The sequence below is a fragment of the Mirounga angustirostris genome, unplaced genomic scaffold (assembly GCF_029215605.1).
Source record: "Mirounga angustirostris isolate CCGP_5_RB_7025 unplaced genomic scaffold, mMirAng1.0.hap1 SCAF_4, whole genome shotgun sequence".
NCBI classification, from domain to species: domain Eukaryota; kingdom Metazoa; phylum Chordata; class Mammalia; order Carnivora; family Phocidae; genus Mirounga; species Mirounga angustirostris.
This window is the reverse complement of record NW_026991712.1, coordinates 44,288,419-44,311,905: the sequence shown is the minus strand read 5'-3', so window position 1 is coordinate 44,311,905 and position 23,487 is coordinate 44,288,419. Positions and strand designations below refer to the sequence as shown.

At 42.1% G+C, this 23,487-nt stretch overlaps 1 protein-coding gene across 1 annotated transcript in view; it reads right to left on the bottom strand.

Moving 5' to 3' along the window:
* Nucleotides 1–23,487, bottom strand: part of PIP4P2 (phosphatidylinositol-4,5-bisphosphate 4-phosphatase 2) — a 52,039-nt gene extending 28,552 nt beyond the window's left edge. Inside the window, exons 1-2 of the mRNA XM_045896258.3 lie at nt 23,257–23,487; nt 67–215 (exon numbers count right to left, since the gene is read on the bottom strand). Of these exons, the coding sequence (XP_045752214.1) occupies nt 67–215; nt 23,257–23,362 (255 nt within the window). The 5' untranslated portion in view covers nt 23,363–23,487. The remainder of the gene's footprint in view (nt 1–66; nt 216–23,256) is intronic.

Below are 23,487 nucleotides of genomic sequence, written 5' to 3'. Positions count from 1 at the left end.
GTATTTCCCTTAGAGACAAGATGTCAGATAACAATTTATGCTTTATTAAGGGAAATCCCCACTTACCGTAGCTTCATTGCAAACCGTGCACTTAACCACATGCTGGTGAAGCTTGCCATCCAAGTTGATGAGAGATTGGCACACGCGGCAGTTTATTACTGGAATACCACTGGCGTCAGGGCTGACAATGGCTGTATATGGAGGTGGGAGTTCCGCTGAAAAGGTTATCAGTCACTGAATCAGAGCCAGCCGTATTACAGAGAATAGAGGTAAAGCAGAAACTATCACAAATGACCTCATTCTTGTATTTATGTTTTCAAAACTAGCCAACTTATCCTAGTTTCAGAGCCCAAACACACATGGGACTACACTGTGAAGTAGAATAATTCTGCCTCTGATAAAATCTAAATCATGTTTGCCTCGGTCTACCCAAATGATCCGGTTTCCTTTTACTAACCTATACACAACGTATCCACTCTGTTCCTGCAGAAATTCGGAGAGCTTGTAATGGGAAAGTGATGATTCATGCCTAAAGAATCTGACACTAATGATCTGGTTACCAAGAGAAACAGTCAGTGAGAGCAAAGTTTCTAAATCACTTATATATACCCATAAATTGTGCAGCCGTCATGCTGTGTTTATAAAGGGACCAGCATGCAGCTGCTGGCCATGTCAACAACAAAACAGTTTTGGTGGCAGCTAAGGAGAGACAAAAGTGAATGTAGGAAAACTAAACGTATCAACATGGAACAAAGCTAATTGGAATAGAACAATGCTAATTTCAGACACAAAACAAAAATAAACTTAACATTTTTTTATCTCAAATTTGTAACTTTAACATTAAAAATCCAGGAAATGCACTTAAGTATTTGTGGGTAAAAAATATGATGTCTGGGATTTGGTTTAAATACTCTAAGGCAAAAATTGGTCTAAGAGATGAAACAAGATTAGCAAAATGTTAATAATGAATAAGTATGATGATATAGATAGTCATTTTGTTCTTATTACTTTTGTGTGTGTTTGGAAATTGCCAGAATAGGGGCACCTGAGTGGCTCAGTCGGTTGAGCGTCTGACTCTTGGTTTTGGCTTGGGTCATGATCTCAGGGTCCTGGGACTGAGCCCCATGTGTGTCAGGATCTGTGCTCAGGAGGGAGTCTGCTTGGGATTCTCTCTCCCTGTCCCTTTCCCTCTGCCCCTTCCCACTCCGTGCTCGCTCTCTCTCTAAAATAAATAAACCTTAAAAAAGAAACATACACACACAAACACACACGCACAGTTTTTTGAGTCCTAAGTTTGCCTGATTGGGTAAAGGGTAGAAGCCCCGTTTCAGAATCATGTTCATCTACCAGAAGTATATATTTGTTGTGGAAGTCTGAGAAAAAGAATCTAGATGTACTACTCTGGAATGGGATTTCTAAAGGGGACAGTCTAACCCCATTGTGTAGCTACCTCAATTACAGGCGTAAGAGGCCCTTTTCAGGAAAGGTATTGTCTTAGGACTTCTAGAACGGGCCACACCTCAACACATGATTCATGACTGAAGCCCCACTAAAGAGAAATGGTATTTCGAAGGGCTTCTGTGATACTCTAAGATACAATCACAATAGCTAATTATGAAAAGAGTTATTTTTGAAACAGAGATTTTCTATCCAGTGAATTAGATTCTAAACTCTGTGGTATTTTTTAAAGCATAGTACACCATGGTATGTTTAAAATGTGCATATTACCACCTGGCATCCTTGAGGTTTATCATATAGATTTTTTTAGACTAGCAAAGGATTAGCAATAAGTGCTACTCATTTAAATGATTCATAATAAGGGGCGCCTGGGTGGCTCAGTCGGTTGAGGCTCTGACTCAGTTTCAGCTCAGGTCATGATCTTGGGGTTGTGGGATTGAGCCCCCAGTCAGGCGCCGCGCCCAACAAGGGGGTGGTGTCTGCTTGAGATTCTCTCCCTCTGCCCCTCCCCTTACTTGCACACACATGCTCTCTCTCTAAAATAAATAAATCTTTAAAAAATAATAATAAATGATTCATGATAAGCTAAATTTCCACAGCAGTCAGGCTCTGAAAGAGACCACTTTGAAATGACAATACACATACATTTCTGGGAGGCTTCTACCAGAACACTGCCAAATACTGAACTGGAAAAGAAGCCATGGATGTCTTAAATTATAAAAATAGCTTTAAATCCTTGAAAGAATTTGAGGTTGATCCAGAGTGACTTGCAATATATTAATCAAGAAGGAAAAACAGGGGTGCCTGGGTGGCTCAGTTGGTTAAGCGACTGCCTTCGGCTCAGGTCATGATCCTGGAGTCCCGGGATCGAGTCCCGCATCGGGCTCCCTGCTTGGCAGGGAGTCTGCTTCTCCCTCTGACCCTCCCCCCTCTCATGTGCTCTCTCTCATTCTCTCTCTCTCTCTCAAATAAATAAATAAAATCTTTTAAAAAAAAAAAAGAAGGAAAAACAGGTTAAAGAAACAATGAGTCAACAGTACATTGGGGCCCTTGCAATTTGCAGATTACTTTATCAGATCTCAATAAAGAAGATATTGTTCTTAGAAAACAAATACATACCTCACTAGAAATTCTAGACACACTGCCTGGTGTTTAATAATAAATGTTACTTTAATAATTATTAGCATTATTAATAAAAGTAGTTTCATCTCTTGCCTTTTCTTGAGTTATGAAGTAACATGAAGTAGATTCTCCCATAATTCCAGATCTCCGTCTTACATAATATGACAGAAAAGAAATTTAAAGACGAGAATTTCACAAAGAAAACAAGTGCATTGAGGATGAGGGGCAAGGGGAGGCCACACACTGCAGCATACATAAAAGGCCAGTAAAGCCCATCTACTCCAAAAGGCAAAAGCTTTGCTCAGAGGAATCTAAAACTCAAATGAGGGATTAAAAAAGCATTTAAAGTGCATCACAGCCAACAAAACCCCGTGAATTTTTTCTCTAAGATTTGTACCACATAATTTTTAACCTGTCAAAAAAAGCTTTCGATTATGACAAAAATATGCTTGAATCTTTTGGAGGCTTGAGAAGAGGAGGGAGGGGAAAAGAAAAACAAGTGAGGATCAGAAATTTACGATGGGAGAGGCTGTTCCATGAGACCAGAGTCGTGTCTGACTCACCAGCACTTGTCATACTGCCTGGTCTATGGTAGATGTTCAGTGACTATTCATCGAATGGATGGATGGACGGACAGTTGGATGGACGGGAGAATCACTGCAATATTTCAGACACATCTATTTCTCTTGGGAAAATAACACTAAGTATATTACTGCTGCTCTCACTGAAGAGGAGCTTGGGTTCTACCTAGCATGCGAGTAAGCCCCCCTGAAAAAAGGGTCTCTACTATATAGAAGAATAGCCTCCAAATCACGCACTTACAGAGGTGAGGTAGTCAAGAGGCACTGGCCTGGCCTCCCATATAAATGGAATCAATCCAAGGATCAATTGAGTGACAGATGCTGCAGCCTAATTGCTCCACTAAGCAGCTTCCAGGCCTATTGTCTCAATTCTCTGTCCATTACTTCAGCCTTAAGCCGATATAGAGATATGTCTTGAACATAACCCCCAAAAAACCCTTCATCTATAACTCCACCTCCTTTTGTGAGGGACTTTTAATTTCAGAGATATCTTCCACAGTTAGTAAACCCATAATAATTGGCAATTTAGATTGTTCTTTCTGTCTCTTTTCACTTTAAAAGTCAACAGATCACAACTATCATACCTATTTCAAATTTCTGCCCTGGATAAAAGGTCCACTGTCATCTCAGAACTCAGGATCATTAGATATTGAGAGCCACAAAAAGTCTTCATTTTGGAAGAGTCTTATTATTTAAACAATGTTCACTTTCTCTATGGGGTTTGCCTAAGTGAAAAATCTTTTTTTCCTCCATGTGAGCAGTACTTGTTAGACCATAGTCCCCAATCCTGAAAAACTCCTTCAAAGTTGCAGAGTTATAGCATGTTAGAAATTAAAGCAATATTAGGAATAACATAGTCTAACTTCTTCCACTTATGGAAGAGAAAACTGAGGCCTAGAAGTTCTAACTTTTGAATAGATTTGTATACAGCCTTCAGCAAAGTTAAGAGCTGACTACACTCCCAGAGATTTCTCCAGAGTAACAGTTTTCTCTCTTGGTGAATAATTTAATACAGGCAAAAACGTAAGGACTAGTTAGAATTCTGTAGAAACACTTAGACAAGAATCAGATCTGAGCTAAAAGGGAAGAGGGGAAGGAAGACAGGGAAAATTAAAAAAAAAAAAAAACTTAATAGAAAAACCGAGACTCATAAAGAGACGATATGAAAGAATATGGATCACAAGGCATACATAATGGTCTTCCTGAAACACTCCAAAGGAACCATTATTATTCTGTAAACCCACAGGTGATCAAATTACATTTTCCCATCATAAACACAGACCTAATTTATCTATTTTATGCCAAACAGCCCCTTGTCCTGCTAATTCATCCTAGTGTATTAATCCATACTTCATTTTTTTTTTTTACCATATATCCTCCAGCATTTTAAAGGTTGAAATTGTTTTTGCTGCACTGCTCTGGCCTTTCTTAGCTCAGTTATTCCTTTATAAGCCTCTTCAATGGCAATCTTTTCCAGTTTAATTCACTTACTTCATTAATGCACTCTTTATACTCACCCCTTCAGGCCCTTGACAAAGATGTGGTATCCAAATTGAAACATGACATCCAATTAAAATGAGAGATATTTTAGGACACTAAGATTACAGGATGAGCGAGCAAAGTGTAAAGGGCCAGCCTGTGAGGAAAGCTCTGGCTGGCTTTTTCTCCTCCTTAGGATCTTTGTGGAGAATATGGATTAGGGACAGAGTGAGCCTGGCTAGTATGGGTTTTCTACTTCCAGGGTGAAACCTCTCCAGTCCAGCTGTGCACTGAGAAGGGGAAGACCACCTTCTGTTCCTCCCCTCTGTGAAACCAAAGAAATAAAACTATTCTGGGAGACTCTTGGGTTCTTCTAGAACCATGAAACCCTCAGAAGCTTCCATCAGGCTGAAGTCAGCATGGAAGGGTAAATATGCTACTTATTACCTTACTGACCCGTAGCTCCCAATCTACCCTTCTCTGCTTTGTCATGCTGGAGCTGAAACTCCGCAGACCACACTGTAGCTTTGCCAGCTGGCTGCAGGCTACATCTGTGAGCAGGAGGTGATAAAGGGAGCCTGCAAGGTTGGGGGAGGGAGAAGGGACTCACAGCCCTTTCCCCAGTGCACTGTCTTTCTCCCCAGCTCAGGGACATCAGCACCAGCTGGCCAGTGCCTCTTAGAAGTCATGTCTCAGTTCTGTAGGACGCCACCTCTAAATTATTACATCTTAATGACTCTAATCCTTTCCCTCTGTTCTCTCAGCCCTAGTCCTCATGGTAGCTGCTTCCTACATCTGATACCTACTTGATACCTCAGGATAGTATTTTTACCTTTTAAGTACCTAGTGAACAACTTCATACCTAATTAACAATTTTATTATATTCCATTGTATGGTTTCTATCTTCGGGTCTTAACTGATACAAAAACTCATGCCAAGAGTAATCCCAGGAAATTGACCCTCAAAAATGGGATTGGAGGGGGCGCCTGGGTGGCTCAGTTGGTTGGGCATCCAACTCTTGATTTGGGCTCAGGTCTGATCTCAGGGTCATGGGATCAAGCTCCACATTGGCCCCGGGATCAGTGTGGAGTCTGCTTGAGATTCTCTCTCACACTCTCCCTCTGCCCCTCCCCCTGCTCTCTCTCTCTCAATCTCTCTCTCTCAAATAAATAAGTCTTTACGAAAAATGGGGCTGGAGAAATAGTCTGATCATGCCTTGGGCTCAAATGCAGTGCTGAGCTCCTTTACCAGTGGGACACGGTATGGTAGAAATTGATGGCTTGCAGTGGCATCCTGATGAATCAGATTATCCCCTATAGATGACTGTGATAGTTGTGGCTCCTTCACTAGACCATATGGCAGCAATAATTACTACACAGATTGTGATATGGGGTGGATTCCCATGAATACACTGGAGCATTTACAGAAAGGAAATGAGAAGCTCAGGTCTTTAAACTCTCAGCTCAAGTCATGGTCAGAGAACCAGAGAACTTCTACTGCAGCCCTAAAAGTATCTTTTATATCCAATTGTCACGGGGCTTATCCTGCTGTAAATCAAACACAAATTCAATTGTGTAGATTTCAAAATTATAATGTCAGGTAAATCCACAGGCTTACCAAGCTCTCTGTGAAAGTTGGAACACTGATTGTGAAGGGGTGGACCCCTGAAACACATAACAGAGACATCTAGCTGTAGCCAAACAGAAGTGAGAAACTCTGAGTCACTCTGAGCCTCCCTTATGAGTAGAAAGCAGCTTTTCTCCTTGTGTTTGAAGAGACAAGCCTTCCCTCACAGGAAAACTGTCTCACTAGTGGACAGCCATTCTCCTTAAGACTCATCCTCATTGGGCGCCTGGTGGCTCAGTCATTAAGCGTCTGCCTTCGGCTCAGGTCATGATCTCGGGGTCCTGGGATCGAGCCCCGCATCGGGCTCCCTGCTCAGCGGGAGGCTTGCTTCTCCCTCTCCCACTCCCCCTGCTTGTGTTCCTGTTCTCGCTGTCTCTCTGTCATATAAATAAATAAAATCTTTAAAAAAAAAAAAAAAAGACCCATCCTCACCTCTGTTTGCCTCAAAACACAGAACTAAGCTCAGATCTCAACACATCCCAGGAGGACAAGTAGAAAGCATGACTAGGAAGCAGCAGCTTATACATCAAGAGAATTGCAAGGTTTTGAAAATATATATTGTCAGAAACTTGGAGAATATGTGTGGGGGTAGATCCTGAGAGTGTCAAACCAAAGAGGATGGAACATAACACTGAGTTGAGCCAAGTTTAATCATATGGGTGCATTTACCAGATGCTCTGGATTCGACGTTTGTTTTAAAGGTGGAAGTAGCTCTCTGTCAGTTTGCTTGTCTGTTGGTGAGACTCGGCCTTATGTTTAATGGGCTTGTGATGTCAGAACATCGCTAGCATAGCGCAGAAGAAGAATCAAAAGCTTAGGGAGTTAGAATGTCGGCGTGGATTTATGAGATGAATTGGGCATGCCCACACCCTACTACATCGATTTGCTTCTTTTCTACATTGGACTGCTGCTCCCCGGCACTCCTAGTTGTGTAACTGAGGATGGGATACAAGGCCCTGCCCTACGCTCTGATGCCAGAGAAAGTCCAGAGGCCTTCAGCTCCGTTCAGGAGGAAAGCAGCAGCCAGCCAGACACACCGTGGCAGGTTCCCAGGAGGTAGTGAGCACGCGCTGGGTCACAAGCATCTACTGTGCACCAGGCGCAGCGCTAGAGGAACGTCAGGAATGCCATGGGTAACGGGACAGGCTCCAGGGCTTCAAGGGCTCATGTTCTTAACATGGAGAAAGACGGGAAAAGTGCCAGTGCAACTGGGTGTGCTAAGGACGTGCACGGGCGCTTTGCGAGCACAGAAGACGGCATCTAATTCTGCCTAAGGCGGAGTGTGTGTCGGGGGTGCAGGCTGGTGGCAGAGTCAGTCTAGCACAGTTCAGCTTTCCTCCAACACCACAACCTTTCTCCACATTGTTCCTTTAGCTCCTTTCTACAAACAGTAGCTCTAGAGAAACAGCCTAACCTTATTGAGTGTGGTTGTAATATCAGCTTGGAACCAATACCAATCTACATCCGAATGCCCCCAATACTGCTTGTAAGAGCTTATGTGCCCAAGGCAACAGCAAACCAGGCGTTTTCTCTAGCAGGTAATAATGGGGACTGAATTCCACTCTGAGCTATTAATCTCTTTCTTTCCCTCCCTCCGTGGTCTCAGGCATTTGGGCTGTATCAAAACACTGCCACATAACTGGGGACGCCAGCAAGGATGCCCACTGACCTGCCAATGGCCAATTCCTGGATGACAAACTTGTGCTCTGCCCTCTCTGTTTCTCATAAGGCAGTATTTCTGCCTCATTCTAATAATGCATTTCATCTGTGGCACTAGCACTTTCTTCAAGTATTGACAGTGAGTAAGTTACGTTTTCTTTTTTTTTTAAGATTTTATTTATTTATTTGACAGAGAGAGGGAACACAAGCAGGGGGAGCAGAAGAGGGAGAAGCAGGCTCCCCGCTAGGCAGGGAGCCTGACATGGGGCTCGATCCCAGGACCCTGAGATCATGACCTAAGCTGATGGCAGATGCTTAACTGACTGAGCCACCCAAGGGCCCCAAATTATGTATTCTTTCACTTTATCAACAACTGTGTTTATTTCTATTTCAAAAGATGCAATTTTTTTGACATGACTTATGGGCAATCATATTGTTTACATGCATGGCCACATTCATAATTTATTATTTGCAATATTGCTTCCAAGAAAGCATGTGTTTCAAGAAAAATAGAGAGACATTTACTTTCAGTACAGAAAAAGAAATTGTTGGGGCGCCTGGGTGGCTCAGTCGTTGGGCGTCTGCCTTCGGCTCAGGTCATGATCCCAGGGTCCTGGGATCGAGCCCCGCATTGGGCTCCCTGCTCCGTGGGGAGCCTGCTTCTCCCTCTCCCACTCCCCCTGCTTGTGTTCCTGCTCTCGCTGTGTCTCTCTGTCAAATAAATAAATAAAATCTTAAAAAAAAAAAAAAAAGAAATTGTTGTTCCCAGGGCAAAAAATGGACTTGCCTAGAAATTAAGAAACTCCTCCTATAGCCTAAGGAGATAAAGAATTCCTATTCTGTCATTCTTCCTAGACAGCTCATTTTCACTACGTATCTACATTTCTAAAGGCTGCATTTCTAAAAGAAAGGAAGACACTCCTTTACATATAACTAAGTATGCACACTAAATGATAACTTACAGATTACAAGTATTCATAAATCAGTTCTAAAATATACTCAAATATAATTGAGCCCCAAATCTGTTACAAGACATTTTAGATAAGAGAGAATATGAGGAAAAATGACCTCAGTATGTGAGGAAGGGAAAAAAGTTCAACCAGATTCATAATTTTATTTGCTTCAATATATGAAACAGCATGGCAGAATGTTAAGTTCCAACATAATCAGGGCACCTGGCTCGCTCAGTGGGTAGAGCATTTGATTCTTGATCTCAGGGCTGTGAGTTCAAACCCCACTTTGGGCATAGAGATTACTTAAAAACAAAACAAAACAAAATAAAACCCAGGTGCCTGGGTAGCTCAGTTGGTTAAGTGTCTGCCTTCAGCCCAGGTCCTGATCCCTGTTCAGCGGGGAGCCTGCTTCTCCCTCTGCCTGCTGCTCGCCCATTTGTGCTCTCTCTCTCTCCGTCTCTCTGTCAAATAAATAAATAAGTAAAATCTTAAAAAAAAAAAAGAAACCCAAGGTCCAGCATAATTAGATGGTAGGATATATGAATGATAATATAATACTCAGTATTTTCCTATCTTAAATATTTCACCCATTTAAAAAATGACCTAGGGATTAAAAGATTCTAGACACATAAATGGAGTGAAATGAACTTCTTAAAACCAGTATTTATTTTTTAAGCATACAGTAAGTATAGAAAGATATTTAGTGAATAAGTCCCTTAAATTCTTTTTTTTTTTAATTTTATTTATTTATTTATTTATTTGACAGAGAGGAAGCACAAGCAGGGGGAACAAGGAGGGAGAGGGAGAAGCAGGCTCCCCACTGAACAGAGAGCCTGACCAGATGTGGGGCTTGACCTCAGGACCCTGAAATCGTGACCTGAGCCGAAGGTAGACACTTAACCAACTGAGCCACCCACGTGCCCCAAGTCCCTTAAATTCTAGTACTTAGATATTTTTACCTCCTGGGTTAAATTTCATTTCAAAATACAGAGATTGCTAAAGAAATCCAGAAGTTAATCCAGGAGAGTAAGTTCCTCATTACAGCCAGCAGACGGTATAGCCCTGGAGCTCCTTCCTTTGCCATGCGGGCACTTCTAACGTGCAAGGAGATCTGGCTGTCTGCTCTGCCGGCTCACTTTGTTTTTGCTCTCCTGTTACTGGAGCTGCAAAACCTTCACCCCCTGAGTGACTTCAAAATCCCCGTCATGCCATCCTTTCTTGCTTTCTCAGTCTATCATTCATTCATTCCACATTTGTTGAGTGCCTAGATGTATATGATCGTTTGCAAGCGGCTATGAAAGGGACTCAGTGATGAAAGATACAGGAACCCTATCTCCTTCCTTGTCTCCCTTAACAGGCTCATATACACAAATAAATATTAAGATATAGAATGGAGGGGCACCTGGGTGGTTCAGTTGGTTAAGCGTCCAACTCTTGATTTCTGCTCAGGTCATGATCTCCGGATCGTGGGATCATGCCCTGTGTGGGGCTCTCTCTTGGGATTCTCCCTCTCCCTCTGCCCCTCATCCCCTTTTCACGCTCGCTCTCTCAAAAAAAAAAAAAAGATACACAATGGAAATGTTGAGAGATATTGCTTTGGGAATATGGATCTTCCAGTAATATACATTAGAAAGAATTATATGAAAGAAAATGGCTTTGATGAATGCATAGAATTTGAATGTTTTAGATTCCAAATCCCTTTCCTACTCATTTACTCATAGGAAGTAAATAGTATATCCTTATCTAGAAAAGACTAGAAGTGGCTAATAAGTGATACCAGTATGAGGCAATGAGTATGGTCTTAAGGAAAAGCATGTACACACAGTGATGTGTTTTCCATTTCAGAACCGGATCCCTCCCATTAAGACCTTGACAGGCTGGAGTAATGGACCAAATCAAACACAACACACTGAAATGCAAAGTGCAAGGGCAAGGACCCATACAGAGATGTGGGGCATGCTCTAAAACATGGCACTTAGATCATCTTGTATTCAGGTATGTCTAATAGTTTAATAATAACCTGTGTCTTCATTTAGGGCTGGTAACAAATGCAAATACTCTTTTGTTGAGCATGGCAAAGTATTCTATATGGAGAATCACCAGAACAGGATCTGTAAATTTGAAATATCATTTTCCTATAAATTTTTAAAATATTTTTGTATTAATTGGTAGAATCTATTCAGCTCAGTAGAAATCAATGTGTTTTTTGGGAAACATCCTACGGCCTAAGATTAATAATGACTCAGGTGTTTGTGAAAGTCTTCTCACTTTAAATCTACTCACTACCATCCCCATGTGTTGCTTTTCCTCTGGATTGTGAAATCTTCGTATTTAATCTCTGAAACTATAAAATTTCATCTTGTCACATACCTTCCCCTAAATTCTCCTCTGTAGAAATCACATGGTCAAATGTTGAACAATTAGAAGCTTTCTTGTACACGGTTTTAAAATCCCTATTATGAGTCTACCAAGCTTAAATATCTCAACTTGACAAAGTATGGGAGGAAGCAGGATTTTGCCATAACCTTTAGAAATACATGCTTTGATAGAACGCCCTAACCAGTCAGGTGACACATACAAATACATTCTACAGAATAAAATACTGCATGCTGGTTGGGCTTCCAATGCTTAAAAAAGCCATGTAATACTCTTTAATGTTCAATATAGAATCTTTCCAATTTTCAAAGGATAATGGAATAGAAATTTAAGTGAATGAGAGACACTGGAAGTAAAAGAGGTAAGATAACAACCACCTATACTTTAAAGTTATGGATACATTCTCCTAGACGTATCCAGATTCCCTACCAAGAACAACTGTGTCATAGTCTATAAAAGCAAAAAGGAACATACTAAATCACTCCTTGTCAGGTAGGAAACTGAGGCACAAAGATGTAAAGTAACTATTCTAAGGTCAACAGCTGATCACTGGCAGAGAGAACTCAAGTGTCAGGTAAACCATACGTGGTGGCAAGATCACCTCTGAGACTATAAAGGGATGCAGTTATGCGACGCTTGACAAACTTACCTGAAGGCCAGGAAGAGGAGCCATGCTTTCCATTTCTTTTTCACTTTTTTTTTATTCTCACAGAGAAAAAGAAATTCACTTTACAACAGCAACCAGGGAAAGGAAAGAATCTTGAAATGTGCCAAAGCAACACAAACTCCAATGTATCTCCCCACTGCCCCCCAAAAAAGTAGAGAAATTCTCTCAAAAAGAACAGAAAACAGCAGGTAGAAGGTATTCCTCTTAAGAGCTATTAAAGGGATGTCATTCCCAGTGTATGCAACATCTGTTCATCCTTACAAAAGTAAAACACAAAACAGCTGAGCTCAAAGCTGTATCCAGTGTTGTCTGCTTTTCCCCGTTTGGATCACTTTCCAGATAGTTGCTTATTGCCCTCAAAGACAGTTAGGAACATCCATCTGGCTGACTCGCCTCTTGAACATTTGTATTCATCTGGCTAACATCTGTATCCATCTGGCAATCTTGCAAGACTTTAACGGAATGCTCTACCCTAAAAGTTTGACTCTCCTGAAAACAACATGCAGAGCCCTTGGAAATAAACGGGAAATGGAGAACATCACCTCTCACCACAGTGAAGTGTTCTCACAGCGATGGTAAATAATTGTTGAATAAAATTTACTCTCCAGCCCTGATGTCTCCTCACACTCCAGACTTCTGCATCCAACTGCCTACTTGACACCTCCAACTAAGTCAGGACTAAAGGTACTTCAAACTCAACATGTCTAAAACAGAATATTGATTTCCACTGTCCTTCTTCCCCCCCACCCCACATACCTAACTCCTTCTCCTGTTTGTCTACCTTAGAAAAAAGTGCAGTTTTTCCTAGTTGCTTGGGTCATTTCTGGAGATTTGTGATTTCTTTCCATCCATCTTTACTCCAACAGCAAGTCCTGCTGCTCTATGTTTGGTTTGTTTTTTTTTTTTAAGATTTTTATTTATTTATTTGACAGAGAGAGACACAGTGAGAGAGGGAACACAAGCAGGGGGAGTGGGAGGGGGAGAAGCAGGCTTTCCGCAGAGCAGGGAGCCTGATGCGGGGCTCGATCCCAGGACCCTGGGATCATGACCTGAGCCGAAGGCAGACGCTTAACGACTGAGCCACCCAGGCGCCCCCCTGCTGCTCTATGTTTAATATGTCCTGAATCCAGCCACATCCCACTGCCTCCATCACCTCCACCCTGGTTCAGACCAACATCACCTCTTGCCTGTGCCACATTAACAGCCTCCTGATTAGTCTCATGTCTTCTTAGTGTCTTATCTTTCCCCCAATAGTCCATTCTCCACATATCAACCAGGATGACTTTCCTTCTTTTTTTTTAAGGGAGGGAGGGTCAGAGGGAGTGGGAAAGAGAGAATTGTTAGCAGGTTCCACCCCCAACGTGGAGGCTGACACGGGCTTAATCTCACAACCCTGAGATCATGACCTGAGCTCAAATTAAGAGTTGGATACTTAACCGACTGAACCACCCAGGTACCCCCAGGATGATTTTCTTAAAAACTAAGTATTTCATGTCTCCCCTTTGCTCTAAAGCCCCCATGGTTTCCCATTACCCTCAGAACACAACAGCTCTGACAGTGACCTACAAAATCTCCTTTGTCTTCCCTAGTCCAGTCCCCCAGTCCCTTCTGCCACACTTAGCCCCTAAGTCATCACGCTCTAGCCTACTGCCCTCTGTGTTTTCCAACAGTGTCGTGTTTTATCCCTGCTGTTCCAGTGGCCTGGCACATTCCTCCTCTGTCTTCCAATGGTTAATTCCAACGAATTTTTCAGGTCTCTGAGCAATTGTCATCTCTGAGGTCTCTTTCCCGAAGCAATCTGAAACATTCCCCACGCAGCCAGTTACTCTCCATCCTCATGCCCTGCTTTATTTTCTTCACTCTCGGAAACTATAGCGCTCACTGGATGTAACTCTAGCGGGAATGTAAGCTCCCAGGCATCTGGAACAGTATAATAGGCACTCAGATATTGAAAGGATGACTGACTGAATGAAACACATCTTGATTAATGCATTAAAGATGCTGGGTAGAGCCAGGAAGAAATGTGGGCATTATAAAATAGAATTAAGGGCGCCTGGGTGGCTCAGTTGGTTAAGCGACTGCCTTCGGCTCAGGTCATGGTCCCGGGGTCCTGGGATCGAGTCCCGCATCGGGCTCCCTGCTCTGCGGGGAGCCTGCTTCTCCCTCTCCCACTCCCCCTGCTTGTGTTCCCTCTCTCGCTGTGTCTCTCTCTGTCAAATAAATAAATAAAATCTTTAAAAAAATAAAATAAAATAAAATAAAATAAAATAGAATTAAAAAAATCACGGAGACTGATGCCTGCCAAATAATAGGAAAGGATAAGAATAGGAAATGGGCTTGCCACAATACTGGAAAACTGGAAGCAGATACCCTTCACCAATGCTTGGGCTCTATGTGGCCCAAGTGAAGCAGATTTTGTTTTTTTTTTAAAGATTTTATTTATTTATTTGACAGAGAGATACACAGCAAGAGAGGGAACACAAGCAGGGGGAGTGGGAGAGGGAGAAGCAGGCTCTCCGCGGAGCAGGGAGCCCAATGTGGGGCTCGATCCCAGGACCCTGGGATCATGACCTGAGCCGAAGGCAGACGCTTAACAACTAAGCCACCCAGGCGCCCCGTGAAGCAGATTTTGATTCAAGAACCGATTTAAAAAAACTCTCCTAAATGTGGCATTAGCTTCAGCATATCACAAAATCACAAAATCAAGCTTCAGCAAGACCCTCCACGCTTGGTATCACAGCTAGTGCATATGCCTATTGAGGCCTTCAGGGAGGGGCACCCCTATTGAGGCCTTCAGGGAGGGGCACCCCTATTGAGGCCTTCAGGGAGGGGCACCCCTATTGAGGCCTTCAGGGAGGGGCAGGGAGCTGCTCTCAAATATGCCACCTCTATCTCTGCTCATTGGGACAACCTGGCTTCCAGTGGGTTTCAGAATTCTTGGCAAATAAAATGAAAAGTTAATCTAATCTTACAGCGGGTTATGCATGTGGTTATAGGGCCCCGGGTCTGCATCATCTTTTCCTGCCAACCCTAAACTCTGCAAGGATGCAAGGAGGTTGGGAAATTTAATAGACGGCCCAAATATATTCAAGACCTCTAACTCAGTGCAATGGACTGAACGTTTATGTCCCCTCAACATTCAGGTTGAACCTCTAAACCCCAAGGTGATGGTAGCAGGAGGTGGGGCCTGGGGGAGGTAATTGGGTCATGAGAGTGGAGCCCTCATGCATGAGTTTAGTGCTGTTAGGAAAGGAATGGGAGAGCACTCTCGGGCTCTCTCTCCACCAAGTGAGGGGGATACAGGAAGTCAGCCCTCTGCAACCTGACACCAGCTGTCACCGGACACGGAATCTGTTGGCATTTTGATCTTAGACCTCCCAACCTCCAGAACTGTGAGAAATAAATGTTTGCTGTTTAAGCCACCCCGTGTATGGTATTCTGTGACAGCAACCTAAACTAAGATACTCAATAGAACTCTAGTCTAGGGTGCCTGGGTGGCTCAGATGGTTAAGCGTCTGCCTTCGGCTCAGGTCATGATCCCAGGGTCCTGGGATGGAGTCCCGCATCGGGCTCCCTGCTCAGCAGGGAGCCTGCCTCTCTCTCTCTCTCTCTCTCTGTCTCTTATGAATAAATAAATAAAATCTTAAAAAAAAAAAAAAAGAACTCTAGTCTAGTACAGAACATAGTTCCAAGTGAGATGAGACTTTGCCCCACTTCAAACTAAGGCACCATTTCTAACTTTAGATTTCTCCAGGTAGAGGACAGAAGAGGATCACTATAAATACACCTTATTTACCATCCAGTTTCTAAGTGAAAAGCACAGGAGTACGTAGTAAATAACTTATCTCTTAACCCAGAAGCCAAATTAGTTTCTAGCCACTGAAAACATTTTCTTAAGCAATTCCAAATTTACACATTTTTAAAAGGTGAAACAAAGGTGAAAAGAAAAGGACAAGACCTTTCTAATTATGTTTCATAGGAAACCTAAGTGTTTCAGAATAAAGGAATATTAGCCTCTTCCTGGTCGTGAAGTGGCTTTGAAGTGATTTTACAATTAAAGTAAATCGACATTAGATGGAAATGAAGAAGTTTTCAGTTCTTGACAAAGGATTTGAATATAAACACACAGAAACAATTCTGAGGTCACTAATTCAAAAGACATTTCTGAATCCTTATCTATTTGCTCTTCTTTGCAGTTTTGACATGTTTGACCGCTTCTTTCTTGAAGTGTTCTCTTCTCCCTGTCTCTGTGATATTAAGAGTCTTTTGGTTTTCCTCTGACCTTCCTGGAAGCTACTTATCAGTCTTCTTGGAGACTCATCTTTCTCTAACTAGTCATTGAATGTGGGAGTTTCTCAAAGCTTTGTCCTAGGCTCTCTTCTTTTTATTTTTTCTCCCTAAGTAGTCTCATACATAGCTTCCCAAACTTTTTTACATCTCAGTACCCAGAGAAAGTGACAATAGGTTTATAGCTATGCAGAGCTGGAGGCCTCTGGCCTAAAGGTTTCTGCTGTTCTAAGGACTGGGGAGAACCAATATCTTAACCCCTGTATGTTCTATCTCAGCACCTTGCTTGGCACACCGGTGGGGCCTTGGGAAGCTCTGAACCACCATCCGTCTATTTAGCTGTTACCAATATGCAAATAACACAATTTTATATTTTTCAGCCCAGGCCTCATTTCTCTGGTCTACACCTGTGGATGCAATTGCCTATCTGCCACCTCTTCTTGGATATTTGAAAGCATCTTAAATGTATCATAGCTAAAACTAAGCTCATGATCTGTGTTCCCCAAAACCTGCTGCTCTTCTGGTGTTCTGTCTCAGCGAGGCAATCACACCGTCAGCCTGTGGACACCAGAACTCTGGGGAGATTTCCTTGCCACTTCCCTCTCACTCTCACAGCCCACCTATCATCAAGCCGTCCGTACTTCCTTAATGTCATCTTGTCTCTCCTCCTCCACCCCCCTGGGTCCCTGCTATCATCACAGTTATTCAAATCTGCCTGAATCATACTGTAGCCACTGGAGTCATCTATCCTCACTGACTCCTGCTCCCCTCTCATTCACGCTCTAATCCAGAAATAGAATGATTTAAAAAATAATAAAAATAGACATTCTTCTGGGGTGCCTGTGTGGCTCAGTTGGTTAAGTGTCTGCTTTTGGTTCAGGTCATGATCCCAGGGTCCTCGGATCGAGCCCGGCGTCGGGCTCCCTGCTTGGTGGGGAACCTGCTTCTCCCTCTCCCGCCACCACTCCCCCTCTTTGTGCTCTCTCTCTCTCTGTCAAATAAATAAAACCTTTAAAAAAATAGACATTTTTCCAAAGAAGACATACAGATAGCCAACAGACACATGAAAAGATGCTCAACATCATTAGTCATCAGGGAAATGCAAATCAAAACCACAATGAGCTATCACCTTACACCTGTGTATCTAAAACACAAGAAACAACAAGTGTTAGTGAGGATGTGGAGAAAAAGGAACCCTTGTGCATTGTTGGTGGGAATGTAAGTTGGTGCAACCACTGTGGAAAACAATATGGTTTCTCAAAAAATTAAAAACAGAAATAGCATATGATCCAGTAATTCCATCCACTACTGGGTATTTACCAAAAGAAAATGAAAACACTAATTCAAAAAGATATATGCACTCCCATGTTTACTACAGCATTATTTACAATAGCTAAGATACAGAAGCAACCTAAGTGTCCATCAACATAGGAATGGATAAAGAAGATGTGGTATACACACACACACACACACACACACTCAAATATTATTCAGCCATAAAAAAAATAAGATGTTGCCATGTATGACAACATGGATGGACCAAGAGGGTATTATGCTAAATGAAATAAGACAAAGACAAATACTGTATGACCTCACTTATATATGGAATCTAAAAAACAAAACAAATAGCAGAAACAGATCCATAAGGGCGCCTGGGGGGCTCAGTCGTTAAGCATCTGCCTTCGGCTCAGGTCATGATCCCAAGGTCCTGGGATCGAGCCCGGCATCAGGCTCCCTGCTCAACGGAGAGTCTGCTTCTCCCTCTCACACTCCCCTTGCTTGTGTTCCCTCTCTCGCTGTCTCTCTCTCTGTCAAATAAATAAATAAAATCTTTAAAAAAAAAAGAAACAGATCCATAAATATAGAGAACAAACTGATGGTGGCCGGAGCAGGGGGAGGGTGGGCAAAATGGAGAAAGGGGAGTGGGAGATACAGGCTTCCAATTATGGAGTGAATAAGTCACACGGCTAAGAGGTACAGCCCAGGGAATATAATCAATGGTACTGTAATAGTGTTGAATGGTGACAGATGGTAGCCGCACGTGGCGAGACAGCATATCATAAATACGAATCACTGTGTTCTTCACCTAAAATGAATGTAACATTGTGTGCCAACTATATATTTCAATTTAAATAATGATAATAATAATAATAATAAAGATCCAGGCGCCTGGGTGGCTCAGTTGGTTAAGCGACTGCCTTTGGCTCAGGTCATGATCCTGGAGTCCCGGGATCGAGTCCCGCATCGGGCTCCCTGCTCAGCGGGGGGTCTGCTTCTCCCTCTGACCTTCCCCCCTCTCATGCTCTCTTTCTCTCATTCTCTCTCTCAAATAAATAAATAAAATCTTTAAATAATAATAATAATAATAATAATAAAGATCCAACCAGATCATCCCTTTGCTGAAGGCAAAATTTCTCAACATGACCAATAATACCCTGCCTGGACTGAGCAATACTTATTGTTCTGGTCATCTGTTGCTGCAGAACAAATAACCCCAAAACTTAGTGACTTAAAACAACAGTTTAATACTACCTTTCATGATTCTGTGGACTGTTCTGCCTGAGCTGAATGGTAATCATCTAGAATCTATCATGCAGGTACAATAAAAATTTGGCTTGGGTTGGAACCATCTGAAGGCCCAACTGGGCTGGGCATCCAAGATGGCTTCTTCACTCACATGTCTGAGAGCTGGTCAGGCATCCCTCCCTCCATGTAGTCTCCCCACGTGTCTAGCTAGGGATTCCTCAAAGCAAGGTAGTTTCAGTGCATTCAAATGCTTACAAGACAAGTTAACTTTCTTCAGGGTGCACTTTATAAGAGACTAAGGTGAAAGCTGCAAGACCTCTAATGACCTAGTCTCCAAAGTCATTCAGCTCTCTTTTATTCTGTAAGTCAAAACTGAATCACAGGGGCAGTCCAGATTCAAGGAGGGGACCTATCCAAGGACTTGAATATCAAAAAGCATGGCTCTTTGGAGTGAGAGGTGGGTCTTTAGAGAATATCAACCACACCCACTTCCCCAATCGGATTTTGCAATATATTCCGTTGGTGCTTTCACTTTAGCCACACTGGCCTTGTTTCAGCTCCTTGTACTTACCATACTCCATGCTCCTAAAGGCTTTTGTTCATACTGTTTTCTTAGTCTAGAATGTTCTTCCAGTCCCCCCGTTGCCAAGTTCAACTTCTAAAAATCTCAATGAAGTCTCAGGAAAGCTTTTCCTGTCTTCCCTAACCAGGCTAAATCTTTTTACTACATACTTTCATGGCTCTGTACATTTCTGGCACTGTCCTCATCGCCACTGCACTTTGCATTTGTTTAAATGATTATGTAATTTGTGTCTCAATATCCCTCATTAGACTGGAAGGGGGGTCATATCTGTTTTTCCCATCCTACCACACAGAGCTTGGCTAGTACTCAAATATTTATTTGCTGAATGAATGAACTAAACTAAATAAATGAAACTGTCTCTGTATAACAATTCCTCTAAAATTATAGTGAAGTAATCACATTCCCAAGGTAAATATATAGATAATTAGACAACCCCAAATATAAACAATTTTCACAGAGGAAGTCTCATAAATGTAAAGGTCATATTCTTTTGCCATATCCTACCTGTAAAATCAGCAGATAGTAAAGAAATCAATTAAATATAGCCAAATTGTGTAAGCTCTGTCGTATTTCTTCCAATCTTTTTTTTAAATGAGCCTAAAACTGTCTTTGATTGTAATTTCTATGCCTAAACAAAAGCTGACACATGTACCAAACGGAGCATTTTAATCACAGGAAAGATGATCTCCTACTCTATGCAGGAATCAAATATTGACAATAAAGACCACGAGAAGCATTCCACTTAGAAACCCAGGCGGACTGTTACACAGACCACATTGTGGATTCTCATTGTGCTAAAACCAAATGCAAAAAACTAACTGCTTTCCACTACGTTATCAATAACTTGTCTATAAATAAACACTTGACCAATGTTCAACTTAAAATGGAATATATATTTTTTTAAAGGTTTTATTTATTTGACAGAGAGAGACACAGCGAGAGAGGGAACACAAGCAGGGGGAGTGGGAGAGGGAGAAGCAGGCTTCCCGCGGAGCAGGGAACCCAATGCGGGACTCGATCCCAGGACCCTGGGATCATGACCTGAGCCGAAGGCAGACGCTTAACGACTGAGCCACCCAGGCGCCCCTAAAATGGAATATTTCATCTCAGAGTAAGAGCTAACATTCCTGTCCTTAGATGGTGGCACAAATAGCAAAGGGTTTGATTGGAGAAAATATTCACTAGTTATGGCTCTTAACTACTTTAAAAAATAAGTGTGTAATTATGAACGGTATCATAAACCAAAGTTCATTATCAAAAAGTACATTCTATTCTGGTCTTTTAAATCCCAACCTTCAACTCTAATTCTTGTAAACTACTGAAAACATCTGGTCTAACGACGGAGTGTTTCCTACAATAACAATTCAGCCCTGTGTTTCTTTATTCTTTTTTCCCACTTCCACATGGGCTCCAAGAAGGGATGGGTTTGGTCGGTCTTGTTAACCTAGAACAGTCTCTGGAGCATCACGCTGCCCATTAAATCAGCCAATAAGTAAATAACATCGGTCTCCTAGAATCAGATCCTACGTATTACTCAAAACATTTATGAAGATGCTTATTTGTTATTTAAGAAAAGATATCCTGACAAAAATGCCAATACATAAAATGTCTTTACTTCTCATTTATGCTTCTTGCTTGCTAGGTATTATGCCACATGAAATTAGTGTTTCTAATTATCTAACCTGTCTTATTCACCAGTTTAAAAACAAACAAACAAACAAAACTATATTCTACCATAAGGCAGAAACGGCTTTTTGCTAAATCATTTGTTAAAAACAAGAGAACAGGCTCAAAATGGAGGCACTCATGCTAAGCTCCACATCACTAAACAGAGACTTAATTACACTTTTGGCTTCTTCCAGGAATGGAATCTTAAAGTCAGTCAGGAACTGCCTTATTAGCACTAGTGAGGTCATCTGCCTGATAGACCACTGCCATGCTCTAAAGGAAAGTTATCTATCTTGCCACAGCCAATCCACTTTTTGCCAGGATAACTTCCTCTCCCCCACTCCCTTCTGCCTACGGAAGTCTTTCATTTAGTACACCTTTTTGAAGCTCTTTTCTGTTAGATTGGATGCTATAGAGTCATGAATCATTAAATAAAGCCCATAAGATCTTTAAAATTTACTCATTGAATTTTGTTTTTTAATACATTGAATTTCTTCAGTTATTTAGCTATCTGGAATGAAACTTCTTTTTCTCAGTGGCTGAACTGCAATTTGTACCTTACTGTGTAGTTTGAGGGGGTCTTATCAGATTAGACAAATATACAGCAAATGATAAATAAATCTATAAGCAGGTCCATGAGCATGAATATTTTGGGGGAATAATTTAGCCACTATGACTAAAAATACAAAAACAAAGATAGAAGATAGAGGGCATGAAAATCTGTTATAGGACAGTTGCTTATATCCAAACTTTGTCTTTTAATAAATGGCAAATATTTTGCCTAAAAAGGTGATTTGATGAAGTTGAAACATTCATTTGTAAGTATTTAAACTCATTCTAGACCATCCAATTTAGATAACAGTAAAATATTAATATCAAATCTGTGCATTAAAGGAAATCCCCCCAACTGATGTCCTCTAACACAAGTTTAATACAAACATGACTTGTGGGTTTTCTGTAGGTGAGTCTCTGTTCCATTTTGCACCTTATTTCTCAACTCATTGATCACACTGAATTATTCAGAGCTAAACATCTTTTTCCTTAGTCCTGCTTCTTGTTAGGTGTTGATTAAGACCTACATTGTTCCTTTTCAAGTTGTAATGCATGAAGTGGAAATTTTAAATACTAAACAAGTTCAACCTGCTCTACAACTGCTCCAATTCCAGACTTGAACTTAGAAAAAGTTGTGTTACAAGAAACATGATCTGCCTATATTTTCAAAAGCATTAACATTTGTCTCCTTGGGTTTTTAACTCCTCTCATATTCAGCCAAAAAGAGAGAGAGACGCACTTAAGCTACATTTGCAAGTGCCATATCTGACCATTCTTTTCATAACTGAGTGGTTTTTTCAAGTCTTGCCTTCCCTTTTCTATAAATCCTGACTCCACCTTCTTTCTACTATAGAAAGCCACTAAAAGGCTTGGAACAAAGATAAATCTTTGAATAGTTTGCTAAATAACCCCCCCCCCCCCCACACACACACTTCTTCAGATCCCACAGCTATCAAATCTTTCTTGATTCCATCTTGAGAAGTGAAATAAATAGAAATACATGCAGGATTAACTTGGGTTACTTTTAGAAGTAAGTTCATTTCCATCTCACCCAGATACGAATCAAAAATATTACATCTTCCTTTCTATTCTTCTTCATTCACCACTAAAGCTAACACTCCTAAGAAAGGGGAGTAATAAGGAAGGGCAGGAATTTCGGACATATTAGGAATATTGATTAATTCTATTCCTTTTGGTAAGACAACTCCCTGACTGAACAGAGCACTGGTCGGGGGGATAGCAGGATATGCATATTTTTCAAGCTAAGCCCTTTCAAGGACAGATCCCAAGGTGAGCAGTACTAGGGGTTTCTCGGCAACCTGAAAGGATTTATGAATGATTGTGAAAGATTGCCCCTCCTCCAGCTGCACTTAGGGGCTGCTCTAAAACGGTAAAGCCCAGCCTGGGAAATTCATGTCACATCCTGTACCCCTGGGTAAGAAGTGGTGAAATACACACACAGACACACACACCCCAGAGGGTGAGAAGGGGTGAAATACACGCACTCGCACACACTCGCGCTCACACCTCACCCTACCCCACCAAAAGCCCTGCGGGGAAGCTCTCAGGAAAGCAGGCTCTGGCTCGGTGAGGCGCAGTCAGCATCCCTGTCTCCCAGCCCAAGTGAGAGGCTCGCCTCCACCTCGGAGCTAGAGCTCCCGGGTCTTTAACATTCTAGGCTTTTCCTTACAAAAGTAGAAAGGTCCATGCTGGCCTTACCTCTGGGGCTGCTTTCCTGCAAGTACGGCGGGGCCGTAGGGGTGACATTTCCCGAATGGGATGCTGACAGCAGAGGCGAGCGCTCGTCCACCCCATCAGCAGCCATGACTGCTGCAGCAGCCGCGGGGTCGCCGGGGAGGCTGAGCCGGGGCTTGCGGCTCCCGCGGAGGTGGAGGCCAGCGCTGTTCCGCAGCTGCTGCCGCCTCGGGAAGGACCCGGGATGTGTCACAA